The following is a 13,514-nucleotide window of genomic DNA, read 5'->3' as shown; positions in this document are numbered from 1 at the left end:
GTATGAGCAACATATATACATAATGGCATCTCCCATCATACCTAAACACTTTATGGCAACCCCTAGAATATATTCAAGAAAAATGAGTACATATTTTTCCAAATCACATGTAAAAGGACACTGATTACAACTTTATTGAGAACAGTCTAAAACTAGAAACGGTGCAAATGTCCCAAGGAATAGTAGGTGAAATAAATTACAGAATGTCTAAGCAATGAAATGATAAGCAATAGAAAAAACAATGTTAAGAAGAATCAAAAACAGATACAGAGTTGTCGCATTCCACTAACAGCAACTTCAGGAGCAAACAAATTAGTCCAAAATTAAACTATGAAGGTGGGAAATGAACAGTAAGTGTGGACTAGCAGTAATCGTGCAAATGCCCTATGCATGGATGCTGTGTGGTATTGATCACATTCTGACAATAAAGCTTGCTTTGAATCAGAGGGCAGAACTAATCACTAGCTGACGAAAATTAGCCATAGAGGTTTTGGAGAACTGAGGACAGATAGACAGGAGTAGTAAGGCAAGGCTTAGGATCTGTCCTTTTGGTAGGAGGAATGGAAGAGACAGGAGGTCACTGGTGGCCTCTCCATCGCTTCTCTAATCATTCAGGCTATTATCCCAATATTTGACTTCTAATTTTTATTGATAAAGAATAATTAGATAAACACATCATCTGGTATCAATTGGGACACAAAAATCACAAGAAAGCTGCTCGCCCCTGGCTTTACATCCACTGAAGATGGCTGGCTTTTCCTTCTTTGACCCAAACCCTCTGAGCAAGTCTGGGAGTCTCCTTTTGCAGACTCTCTACAAGGGTCTCCCGCTGCTTCCCAAACTCACTCCACAAGTGCCTAACTCTAAATGCCAGGGTTAGCCACCTGCTCTGGCTTCAGGAAAAGCTATGCTCTCACTGTTGATAGCCTGGCTTCTCCCTCTCTCTTCCTGGGCCCTGGGTAACCTGGCCCTGTTCCTGCTCCCAACTCCTCTCCTTCTCCTGCTCCAGTGGTTTCTCTTCAGCATCTGCCTGGGCCTGGGCCTTCTTCTTAAGGAACCTTTCCTGGTCTCTAATCCTAGGGTCCTCTTCCCACACCAGGATCACTCTTTTCCAGGCGACCTTCCCTCACCCTGAAATCTGTCTTCACTGGGTGATTGCTCCTCCCTGACAGCTCAAAGGCTGTCAAAGGTTGCATGCTTGTGACTGCATAAGGACTTTGCACGCAGAGGCCAAAGGCATTTCAAAGGCCCAAATGGCTGAGCCTCGTTCTAAACTGCTCCCTTTCCCTTTTTAAGCAAGCACCTCCTGCCTGTACTTTCTCTTTCCATTTCTGCTAATGACCGGTTAACACCTACTCCTCTCCCTTTGCTCCCTTTTCCTCCATGTGAGTTTGTTGAGTTTAGTAGTTTGTGTTTCATCGCCCACGGGAAGCCGCAGCAAATCACTTCCATGCCACACATGCTTCTTCTACACATTAATTGTCTACTTTTCAGAACACTAGCTCCTTCTCCCCATGTGCTGACAGCTTCCCCTGGACGCCCTCCTCCAGCTGCTGCCACACCAGGTCATCTGCCTTGACACCCATTCAGGCTTCTAATGTTGCTGCAACTGCAACACACACTCAGCTCACAGCTACGGGTAAGCAGCTGCAGCCACCCTTGGACAGGCTATACACTGCCTGTGTCCTTTGCCCAGACATGCTACACAGAAACAATCAGCCTCAGACTTCACTGTCATCTTCAGCAGATCTGGTGAGACAACTAGAAGGGTTATTAAAAAAAAATTTTTTTCGCACATGAAAAATGGGAAATATTAAAACGGAGGGAGTTAGAGCTCTATATGATTCCACAATAGATGGTCTGAAAATGGAACAATTAACTTAGCTGGGATTTACATAATGTCAATTATATTCATTATCAGTTTGGTAATTCATGTTTTATCCCTAAAAACATTGTTTGTTATCAGTGCCAAACACCAAACCTTGACTGGTAAGATATAATGAAACTAAGAAAAATATTTATACACAGACAGAGGAGTTAAGAGCAGCAAGTACTGCACCATTGTACTATGAAAATAAAGAGAAGCAGCCAAAGATTATTAGAAAACCAACCTTAATTTAGCCAGTTACCCATATAAGAAAGACCACCAGATGATAGGCATCCCCAAGGCTATTCAAAAGTTAATTGGGATCCTACAGAAGAATTAGATTTGAAGAGATTTCAGAAACAATAATTTCATATGGTATGCATGTGCCTTTTGTGAAGCAGATATCAAATTCATGGGCCACTCAGAACAGAATTATTCCCCAAGACTGTAAAAGTTTAGTTATAGCAGTATTAGAACCTGCTCCTCAATTACAGTGGAGAACCTAGTAGAGAGACAAAGCTAGGGTCATTGAACAACAAGGCAGGGCTAGAGGTTATGAGATTTCCCAAGATCAAAATACTCAGGGAGGGCCATAATGCCAATTTGGAAAAACAGATTACGTTTGATGATTACACCTTGTACAAAAATTTTGAATGCTTGAGATAATAGTGAAGAACCAGGAAAGAGGACTGAGCCACTTACAAAAATAATGCAAGGCCCCCAAAAACCATTCAGTGATTTTTTTTTTTACAAAGATTGACTTCAGCTGTAAATAAAATGTTATCAGATTCAGAAGTTAGACAAATGTTAATTGAATCTTTGCCTTTTGAAAATGCTAATTCAGACTATAAAAGAGTAATCAGGCCTTTAAAATAAAGATCAGCACCCATAGATGAATGAATTAGAACTGGATCTCATGCTTATGATGATACTTAGATAAAAATGACTTCTAAAAATGTCAAGAAAAATAAAAAGATTAGATATCTTAGTTGTAGTAAAAGGGATTGTAGGCTATCTCCCCACTCTGATCTTCAAGCAGGCTTTTATTTGTTACAGCACAAACAAAATATCACCAAAAGAATAGAACAGTCCTTGGAATTCTACTACATTTGTCATTAAAAGGGAATCTGGAAAATGGAAGACTGAAAACAGATCTAAGAGCTATTAAAAGGTGATTCTGCCAATGGGCTCATTACAGCCTGGAATTCCCTTACTTTCTCTATTATCAAAAGGATTGCCTATTATACTGATTGTTTTAAAAGGCTGCTTTTTTACTATACCTTTGCAAGAATAGGATAGAGAAAAATTTGCCTTCACGTTGCCTACTTATAATAATTCCCAGCCTGTTAAGAGATATCAATGGAGAATTCCTCCAAAAGAATGTAAAACAGCTGTCAACATTTTGTACAACAGCCATTGGAAGTAATTCATAATCAGTTTCCTCAATCCATAATTTTACCATTATATGGATGATATCTTACTAGCTGATTCAGATGCAGATACCTTAGAGAAAATGTTTGAAGTAAAGAAAAATTTGTCTTGTTGGGAATTACAAATTGCTCCCGAAAAAACACAAAGAGGAGATTCTACTAATTACCTAGAATATAAGATAGGTTTACAAAAAACTCAACACGAGTACAAATCACGAGAGATCAATTACAAATAATTAACGATTTTTAAAAATTGCTGGGAGATATTAACTGGCCATGGCCCACAACTGGATTGACAACTGAAAAACTAAACAACTTACTTCAAACTTTACAAGGTAATAAAGACTTAAATAGTCCAAGAAAATTATCAACTGAGGCTGAGAAAGAATTGGCTTTGTAGAAAAGAAATTACAAGGTGCACATATGGATCACTTGCATCCAGAGCCTCATTGTATTCTGGTTATTTTACCTTCTATGTATTCTCCTACTGGAATCCTAATGCAGAGATAAGATAATATCTTAGAATGGATATATTTAATGCACAGAGTAAAAAATTAAAGACCTATATAGCAAAGGTTTCTGAATTGATTCTGAAAGAAAAGTTAAGAATTTGTCAACTAGCAGGAATAAACCTAGCAGAAATTGTATACCTTTTACTAATCATGAAATTTCTTCATTATGGGTAGAAAGTGAACATTGGCAAAGAGCTTACAGTAATTTTTGAAAGAGATTAACATCAAAGATCCCCAAAGCAAGAGACTTCAGTTTATGAAGAGAACTAATTGGATCTTCTCTCACACTGTATGGGGAACACCCATAACCCCTCCTTCCTATACTTAAATAAACAAATCAGGAAAAGCAGGTTATAAGTCAGGAAATTTAAGTAAGGTAGCTCAAAGCTCTTATGATTCTGTTCAAAAGTCAGAATACTTTCAATATGCAAAAAAGAGTTGTTTTACATATTGAAACTGCTGGACTTTTTTCCAGTTGATTCAGAATTAAATTTGTTATTCAATTAAAATAATCAGAAATAGAAATCATCCCTTGTATATAACACATATAAGATCCCACACAGGTCTACCAAGCCTGTTTCATTTTGCAGAGTTTGGAAAATTAAAATATGTGCATCATACTTCAGATGCATATTCAGTATTTCAATGGGCAACTGCTTTGAGTTTTGAAGAATGATTCTGTAATTAACATTTATTAGAAGTTATGGCCATCATGGGAATACCTGTACAAAATAAAACTGACAATGCTCCACATATGTCTCTAATAAAATGAAACAGGTTTTTGTTTGTTTTGTTTTGTCTTTATATATACTACAGCATAATATTACAAGCACACCACATAATCCTATAGGTCAAGCAGTGACAGAAGATCTAATCACACTCTAAAAGATATGCTTAGTAAACAAAAGAAGTAATAAAGACCCGAAGAGATAGATTGCACAATGCTTTACTAATTTTAAAATTTTTAAATACTATGACAAAAGACTAACAGCTGCAGAAAGACCATGAAACTGATTAATTGAATCAGTCTGTATACTTTAAGGATGTTGTTGACCTCAAAATGGAAACCAGAATATGTGTAATATTGGGGAAGAGGTTTTGCTTTTTTTTTTCCAGAGAAGAAAAGCTATGAAATTATCAAAATTGATGAAGATCAGATTTTAACAAGAGACCTCTTGATTAGAACAGGCAATAATGTATCAAACTGTGTGAACATTCAATCCAAACTAATGTATAAGATAAACAAATGCCTTTCATTTGATCAGATTTAACCTGCCAAATGGAAATTCTGCAAACTTAGGGTTGGATGGGGTTTTATTTTTTTCTTTCCATGAGAATGAAAGTATCCAACTAATGAATCCGAAGACCACTGAACAAATGAGACATCTGAAGAAAAAGGATGAATCATCCAGAGAAAAATGTCCCAAGAAAAGGAGTAAATTGACCTAACAGTATACCACGTTTTCAACAAGAAAAATTTCACATATTTTCCAACATGTTTTTTTCTGCTGTGCTGTTTTTATAGACATATAAGGCAAATGGTCTTTTTGTAGCCACAGTTCAATTAAAAATTAAAGCTGGCTTTGTAGTTGGAATGTGGCTCTCTCCTTCTCTAAACCCAAGCATGCTTGTTAAAGGAAACCCAAAATCTCTGTCTCATGTCAGAAGAGCCACTTGGTATGGGACAGAAAATCCAAAATTAAGACACTGTTCTATTGCCACTAATCTCATATTCTTTTGGTATTATTTTGAATTTTGGAAACTTTTCATAAGGTATATTATCTCAAAATTAGAAAATTAATATACAACCATATACATATATGTATTTTAAACTTTCTGTTATGATATTAATGGTCATATAGAGTACCAATTCTAGAAAAAGGTTTAATCTAGCTTCCTATACCTGATTTTGGGCTTCAGTATGAATCACGTGACTAAAAATTAAGTTTGTGTACTCCAAATGCACTTACTTAACAAATTAGTGTCCTTTGCTCTCTCCGAGATCTACTGCATATGACATTTAAAATGTTTTAGTTTTCTGCAGTGAACCATGCCCATATCCCTAACAGTGACTTTAGGAGTATTCAAAAAGATGATGGGGTCTCACAATAATCCCACCTAGATTGTGGTAACAACACTAGAATGACAAAGACCACACAAAGATCAGCTTTGGACTACAAACTGCTCAGGGCAATTTCAAAGAAGCTAGATGTGAAGGTCCAGCCTCATGCACTACTCCATCCAGGACTTCAGATAAAACCTACACTTTCCCATTACACAGAGACTGGCAGCAAATGATACACATGCTCTCCCAGGCCTTGACCATTATCTCATTTTTCTCAGGGTCCCCTAAAGAAGCAGTCACCCCACAGCACAGACAGCAGAAAGCAATATAGAGAACAGAAAACACACATTCCTAAGACATGGGGTGGGTGGTTTTTGGTCATTCAGAGGGTTATGGATATATGTCATCATTGAGGGGAGTTGGTTACAAGTTGGTACTGGAAATGGTCAGGAAAAAACTGAAAAATGAAATCAGATTAAGGGATCTCATTCTAAAAAGAAAGAGGGGGATAGGATAAGAGTAGATTACTGAATCTACTTTTAAACTAAAAGAACAACTATAAGTCTTAAATATTTTACATTGGTATAGATTTTTGTATGTTGATGCAAATTTAAGGTTATTTGTGTTATAATGTACATACATTTCTACTCTTTAAGATAGTTTTGTATATTGATAAAAATTAAAGGTTATTTTTTGTTAGAACATACTGTATATGTTTCTACCTTTTTAAGGTATTGTACCAATATAGCTCATTTAACAATGTAATATTAATATCTAGTCCTTGGAAGTTACTATTACAAACCATTTAGAATAATAAAGAAATGCAGGCAGTCATGTTAGGTGTGTTTTCAAGGTCAAACAGATATATTTTAGACAGATGGGTGGTCTTCAAACACTTCAGAGATCTACAGAATCTGGCATTTAAGATGTTTTCATAATATAAAGCTTTTTATGATAATGAGACATGGCTGCTGCTGGAAGTACCAATCTACTTCAGAGAAGATGATAGGCATCAAAGAAACTCCATGTTTAGTTCACTTTTTAGAAATAGCCGTATTTACAGAATACTTATCAGCTATATAAATAACCCATATTTTTCATGGTTAATAACCTGGAGGGGGGGGGGAAGGGGAATGGAAAGGAGAGATTTACGAATTGAAAGTAAAGCTTACTTATATCACCTGAAATGTATTAATGTTAATATATTTCAAATTGCAAAGTTAATAGACTATTCTGAAATAAGTGTTAAATGTCCATAATCTCTTTAAGGACTAGAAAAGAGTAATGTACTTCTAATCAACTTGGAATAGAATGCTCTGTTTAGTTTTCTCATGTTTGCTTTTTTGTTCATAGCCAGCAAGTGATCTACCAAGAAAGCTACATCTCTAGCATTGGAGGTGTTCTTTAAAACTATTTATATGTAAGATTATATGTTCTTAATTTAGTAAAGGAGGAATAATAACTGTTTCAGCATGCCTCCAAACAAAAATGATTAAATATATGGGAATAAGTTTTCAGAAGGTATGAAATGGTAACAGCTTCAGTTCTTCAAATGGGCTAGAGATATGGCTTAGAGGTTAAGTGCACTAGCTGCTCTTCCAAAGGGCCTGAGTTCAAGTCACAGCAACCATGTGGTGGCTCACAACCATCTATAACAAGATCTGGTGCCCTTTTCTGGTATGCAGGTATACATGCAGGCAGAACACTGTATACATAATAGATATTTTAAAAATAAAACATATAGGACTATATCATAATGTCTACATACCACTCAGTGCTCCAACTGCTCCAAAATTTAAAGATTTTCCATCCATTATGCTGGCATCACACTCAATTTCTCCTAAGAGATTCAGATTAGATCCCATTCCTGCATTTGTAAAGGGAGAGTCCTAAAAAACAAAAATACTATTAGTCTTTAAAAAAAAAGTCAATCCTTCATAAACCATCTAAAAACTAGAATAGAACACTTCCTAAGACTCATGCATTATCATACTTCTCTGATGACAAAAGACAAAAAAAAAAGACCAGTTTGTAGATACTAATTAGTTTGTAGATACTAACATTAAAATCATTGAAGAAAATAAAGCAAAACAAATCCAATAGAATATAACAAGGATTCATATCATGAACAAAAGGGATCTCAGGAAAGCAAGGCTAGTTTAATATCTGAAAAACATCAATCAAAATACCCCCATGCTAATAAAATAATCTTGTCAAGAGACATAGGGTAAAGGCATTGGACAAACTACAACACCCTTTCATGAAATCCAAAACAAAAAACCAAAGTAACTAGAAACCTAGAAAAAAAAAAAAAATCCTTACCATAATAAAGTTAACCTACAAAAAGTCCAAAGGGAAAAGACTGAATAATTTTCCCTAAAGTCAAAACACAACAGGAATATCCATTCTAGATACTTCTTATCAACAACGTGCAGAACAACCATACCAAGACAATTAGACAAGGAAAAGAAAGAGCAACTGTACTAGAAAGAATCAAGTAACATCTCTTTTAAAGGGACAGAGAGAGGGAGAGAAGGAGGGAGGGAGAGGAGGGAGAAGAAAACATGATCTTTTTAGCATGAGTTACCTGTACAAAATAATGGGTTCTCTAAGGGCATGTATCTTGAGCTACATGAAACCCTGTCTCTAAAGGGTGAGAAAAATGTTAAAATACTGCCATAATGAAAATAAGTATAGGTAATCTGGAGTGGTGGCTCAGTGGTTAAGAGCACTTGTTGCTCTTCCAAAATACCTAGGTTAGATGCCTAGACCCAACACACTGGTTCACAACTATTAACTCCAGCCATTGGAAAGGAGGGTGCCTCAATTGAGAAAATGCCTCCATAAACAGGGTTGTAGGCATTTTCTTCACTAATAATTAATGGGGGAGGACTCAGCCCTTTGTGGGTGGTGCCATTCCTGAGGCAGCTGGTCCTGGGAGAAAGCACGATAACAAAGCCATAAAGACCAAGCTGGTAAGAACCCTTCCCTGGCCTCTGAATCACCTCCTGCCTCCAGGTCCCTCTCATGTTTGAGTTCCTGTCCTGACCTCCTTCAGTAATGAACAGTTAGCCAAATAAACCCCTTCTTCCCCAAGTTGCTTTGGTCATGTTGTTTCATCCCAGCAACAGTAACCCTGACTAAGACAAACCTAACTAAGCCAGTGTGCATCACCACACTCAGCTTACATCTTAATTTCTGTTATCAATTTATCCCACAGGACATAAGCCCCTTTGTCTTTTTACATGTTGTAGCCCACAGTTGAAAGCAATGTTTCATTCATATGTGGTAAATATTTGTAAAATGACTAAACAGCAGTTAATTATAACTAGGTAAAATAGAATAATTGTTATTGTAAACTATCAGCCCCTTAAGCCAGCTAAATACTAATTCTTTTTATTTAAATTAAAAAACAATCTTATTTTATGCACCAATCTCTGTTCCCTCTCCCTCCTGTCCTCCCATGCTCCCCACCAACTGCCCATCCCATCCCCCATCATCTCCCCAGGGAGGGTGAGGCCTCCCATGAGGGACCATCAAAGTCTGTCATATCATTTGGGGCAGGGCCTAGGGGCCTCCCCCATGTAGACACTAATTCTTGCAGGGGGCGAGGGGAACCAAGTCTTCAAATAGTAGTATTCCTTTGAAAGGAAAAAATGGAAGAAGTGTTGATCCAGGATCTACTCTACTACCATAACATGGAAGCTTTTCCTACAGTAAAATCTGAGCATCCAGCCAAGGCAAAGAGTTGCATGCTTTACTTTTTCACTAGAAATCACAAGCTGCATTACCCGCTTAGCGTCGTTTGATAAAAAGCATAAAGTAAGGACAGTTTTCACAGCTACAAGGTTTACTTGTAGCTTGGGGGATTATGGAACCTCTATAAGCATCTCTTGCTCATGAAAACCAAACTAGCATAATATACAATCATTTTATATAAAATTATTTTCTCTCTCCAAGCTCCAATATTCCTTTGAGTAAGTCAGATGTCTACTGATAAATCACTAATGCATTAATGTTCACACTGGCTCAAGTGCAAATTCAATAAGCACATCCTATATTTTATTTTACATACCAGTTCCAATTCCCTCCTCTCCCCTCCTCCTACACCCGCACCTTCCCCCACCCACACCTCCATTAGATCCTCAGAGAGAGTTAAGGGGAGTCAACAAAGTCTGTCCCATTGCCACATTGAAGCATAACCAAGGCCCTCCTAACTGTGTCAAGGCTGAGCAAGGTATCTCTCCATCAAAATGTGATGGGAGATGGCATTCTGTAAATATGTTTCTTATATTGGTTAATAAATAAAACACTGTTGGCCAATAGGAAAGCAAGATAGGCGGGACTAGGAGACATGGAGGATTCGGGGAGAGGTAGGAGGGAGTTTCAACATGTAGGACCAACAGGGTAAAACTCTGGATCCTCTCTCCGTAAAATAAGACCACCTGAATTAACAGAAGTGGGTTAATATTTAAGACAGAGCTGGCCAATAAGAAATGTTATTAACAGGCCAATAACATTATAACTAATTAAGTCTCTGTGTGTTATTTGGGGCTGGTGTGGCTGTGGGACCAGGCTGGCAGAAAAACATGCTCATAACAGAAATGGGCTCCAAAAAGCCAGTTCATGAACTACGGACAGATCCCAGTCCCACTGACAGTGGCTCCACAAATGCCCAAACCATCCACTGCCACCTGCATTCCAGGGGCTCTAGTTTGGTCCTATGCAGGTTCTCCAGCCATTAGTCTGGAGTCTGTGAGCTCCTACTGGCTCAGGTGAGCTGTTTCTATGGGTCTCTCCCATCATAGTCTTGATACGTTTGCTCATATTATCACTCCCCTCTCTTTTAGACTAGACTCTGGGAGCTCAGCCCAGTGGTTAGTTGTGGATCTCTACATCAACTTCCATTGGTTACTGGCTCAAGGCTCTATATGGTAGTCCTCAATCTGATTATAGGGAAAGGCCAGTTCAGGCACCATATCCACTACTGCTTAGAGTTTTATCTGGGGTTATCCTTATATATTCCAGAGAATTTCTCTAGGGCCAGGTTTCTCGATAATCCCATAATGGCTCCCTCTATCAAGGTATTTCTTTCCTTCAACAATAAGATGAATGAAACATGGGAGAATATATAACTTTTACCCATACTTAAGTATTCTGTTGGAATTATTTTAATTACTGCTTCCATTGACAAGTAGCTTTATTCACATTAAAGGAACAAGTGGGAAATAGCCTTAAAACAAACTTTCATGAATCTTCTAGGTAAGAGTAATAGGGTGTATAAATGTAGCTCAGTTTCATAGAACTTACCTAGTGTGTAGAAGACCCTGGATTTGATCCCCAAGACAGAAAAAAGAAAAAAGTAAAGAAAAAAAAAGGGGAGGTGCATTTTCCATCATTGCTTTGTTCAAATTAAAACAAGAAAAATGCAGCTCCAGATTAGCCTGAGCTACATAGTGAGAACCAATCACAAGGGAGGGGGTTGGGGGATGAACAAAAACATAAAAGGAAAAATAAAGTATGCCTATCTTAGCCAACACTGTCCCAAGAATTACTAACTTATTGGTCCATAGTATCTACAGGTTGAAGGGTGGCCAACAAAACTGAGTAACTGACAAAAAAACAATCAACACACATACACATCTGGGGACATATTTAACATTTATCACCAATAAAGCTCAACGACCAAGAGCTAAATGACTGAAGGTTTTCCCATTTAAATTCTTTGGTGGTAGTATATGTTAGGATTCATTCATTCAACAAATATTTATTGGATACCTATTGCCAGGCATTTTTTTCCTGTAAAAGGTCAAATATATTAAATGATTCAGACTTGTGGACCACACAATGCTTCAGCTACTCAACTCTACCACTGAGGTACAAAAGCAGCCAGGAAAAATACACAAATGAGTGAGCATGGCTGTATCCCAAACAAGTTACATTTTATACCCTGAAATTTGAATTTCATATAATTTTCTAGTATCATGAAATATTAGGTTCCTTTTGATTTTATTTCAATCATCTTAAAAACTAAAATCTATTACAAGTTTACAGACCATCAAAAATAAGCAGAAAGCCCATTTGGTGTTTGACCCAAATTTGCTAAACAGTGAGGTAAATCATGGGGCTTATAGCAATACCCAAAACAAAATATAGTCTTCCCAACAAAGTAGCCTAAATTCCAGCTATAAGAGGCAGATGCCTTCAGTAGCAGAGCATACGTTTAACACCATCAAGGCACTGGATTCCATATCCAGTACCAAGAAAGGGAAGAAGTTGGCAGGGCAGGGAAGGGAATGAAATACAGATGTCCTTTAGTATCTAAATAGGATAAGTTTCAGAACACCGCCACTACACTAAACCCTTATAGAAACGTGGTAAATTCAGTGGTAAAATGTGTGCCTAGCATGCATGAGGTCTTGGGTTCAATCCCCAGTATCACCTAGTATTAGGAAAAAAAGGAAAAGTTTATGAACCTTGGGTAACATATTTGTTAGTCAAGTTGATTCCTGCTTGCAATACTCAGAAGGCTGAGACAGAGACACACACATATTTAAAAACAGACTGAGAGAGCTGGAGAAACAGCTCAGTAATTAAGAGAAATTGATGCTCTTGCAGAGGATTTGGGTTGAGTTTCAACACCCACATGGCAGTTCACAAAACCGTCTGTATCTCTAGTTCCAGGGAATCCCATATGCACATAATACACATATATACATACAGGCAAATAGTCTGTGTGTGTGTGTGTGTGTGTGTGTGTGTGTGTGTGTGTGTGTGTGTGTGTGTGTGTGTGTGTGTGTTAAAAGAAAAAAGGGAGGGAAAAAAAAAAAAAAAGCCAGACTGGGTTACACAGTGAACTGTCTCAAAAAAATCAAAACTAATATCAAGCATAGTGGCCCACTGGAAAGTGAGGCAGAAAGATCTCCATGAGTTCAAAGATAGCTTAGCTACACAATATAATATAGTTGTTGCACTGTACCATTTAAGAACTGACAAGAAAAAAATGCACAAGTTCAATATAGATGCAAATTTCAGTTGGAATATTTTTGATCTGCAACTACTGATGATAAATTGGATGGCATATTAGACAATAGTAAATATAATAATGCAAATCTAAAATAGAAAATAGGTCATAATCAGAAAACTATAATACAAACAGGGAGACAAGCAAACCACTTGATCTGCAGTTACAGGCAGGTATTATGAGCTGTCATGATGGTGATGGGAACCTAATGTGGGTCTTCTGCAAGAGCAATAAGGGATCTTAACGACTAAGCCACCTCTCTACCCCCTCCAACATATGGACCCACCCATACACATTTGTGTGCTGTCTCTTTTTTAACCTCTGACATGTTATAAACGTTTAAGTCTCATGCTTTTGCAGAAGTAGTACCTTGAACCTTAGATAACTGAGGTCATGACTTCAAAGGCAGATCTCACAAGATTCTCTGGGAGTTCTCAGAGAAAACTGTATATAAAACTCTGAGTTTGGCCTGGCTCAGGTTTCTGTTTCTTGGTTTGAGACGTGGTCAGTTATTCCAACACACCTTCCCACTATCTGCCACTCACCATGACCAGAACTCAGCTAATTAAGGTACCATACCACTGAACTTCCAAACACTTGACTTTAATAGTTTCTC

At 37.5% G+C, this 13,514-nt stretch overlaps 1 protein-coding gene across 5 annotated transcripts in view; it reads right to left on the bottom strand.

Moving 5' to 3' along the window:
* Window positions 1-13,514, bottom strand: part of Tasp1 (taspase 1) — a 201,562-nt gene that overhangs the window by 157,512 nt on the left and 30,536 nt on the right. For 4 of the 5 annotated variants that reach the window (XR_007834444.1, XM_051183284.1, XM_051183283.1 and 1 more), the window contains exon 5: window positions 7,643-7,763. The exons of the other annotated variant lie outside the window; for it this stretch is intronic. Coding sequence is in view for 3 of the 4 variants with exons in the window: in XM_051183284.1 (XP_051039241.1) it covers window positions 7,643-7,763 (121 nt within the window). In the remaining variant the exon portion in view is untranslated. The remainder of the gene's footprint in view (window positions 1-7,642; window positions 7,764-13,514) is intronic. 5 annotated transcript variants of the gene reach the window in all.

This window comes from Phodopus roborovskii, unplaced genomic scaffold, assembly GCF_943737965.1.
Source record: "Phodopus roborovskii unplaced genomic scaffold, PHOROB, whole genome shotgun sequence".
In the NCBI taxonomy this organism is placed as follows: Eukaryota; Metazoa; Chordata; class Mammalia; order Rodentia; family Cricetidae; genus Phodopus; species Phodopus roborovskii.
Note: the sequence above shows the minus strand (reverse complement) of the source record. Positions and strands in the feature narration are given on the sequence as shown.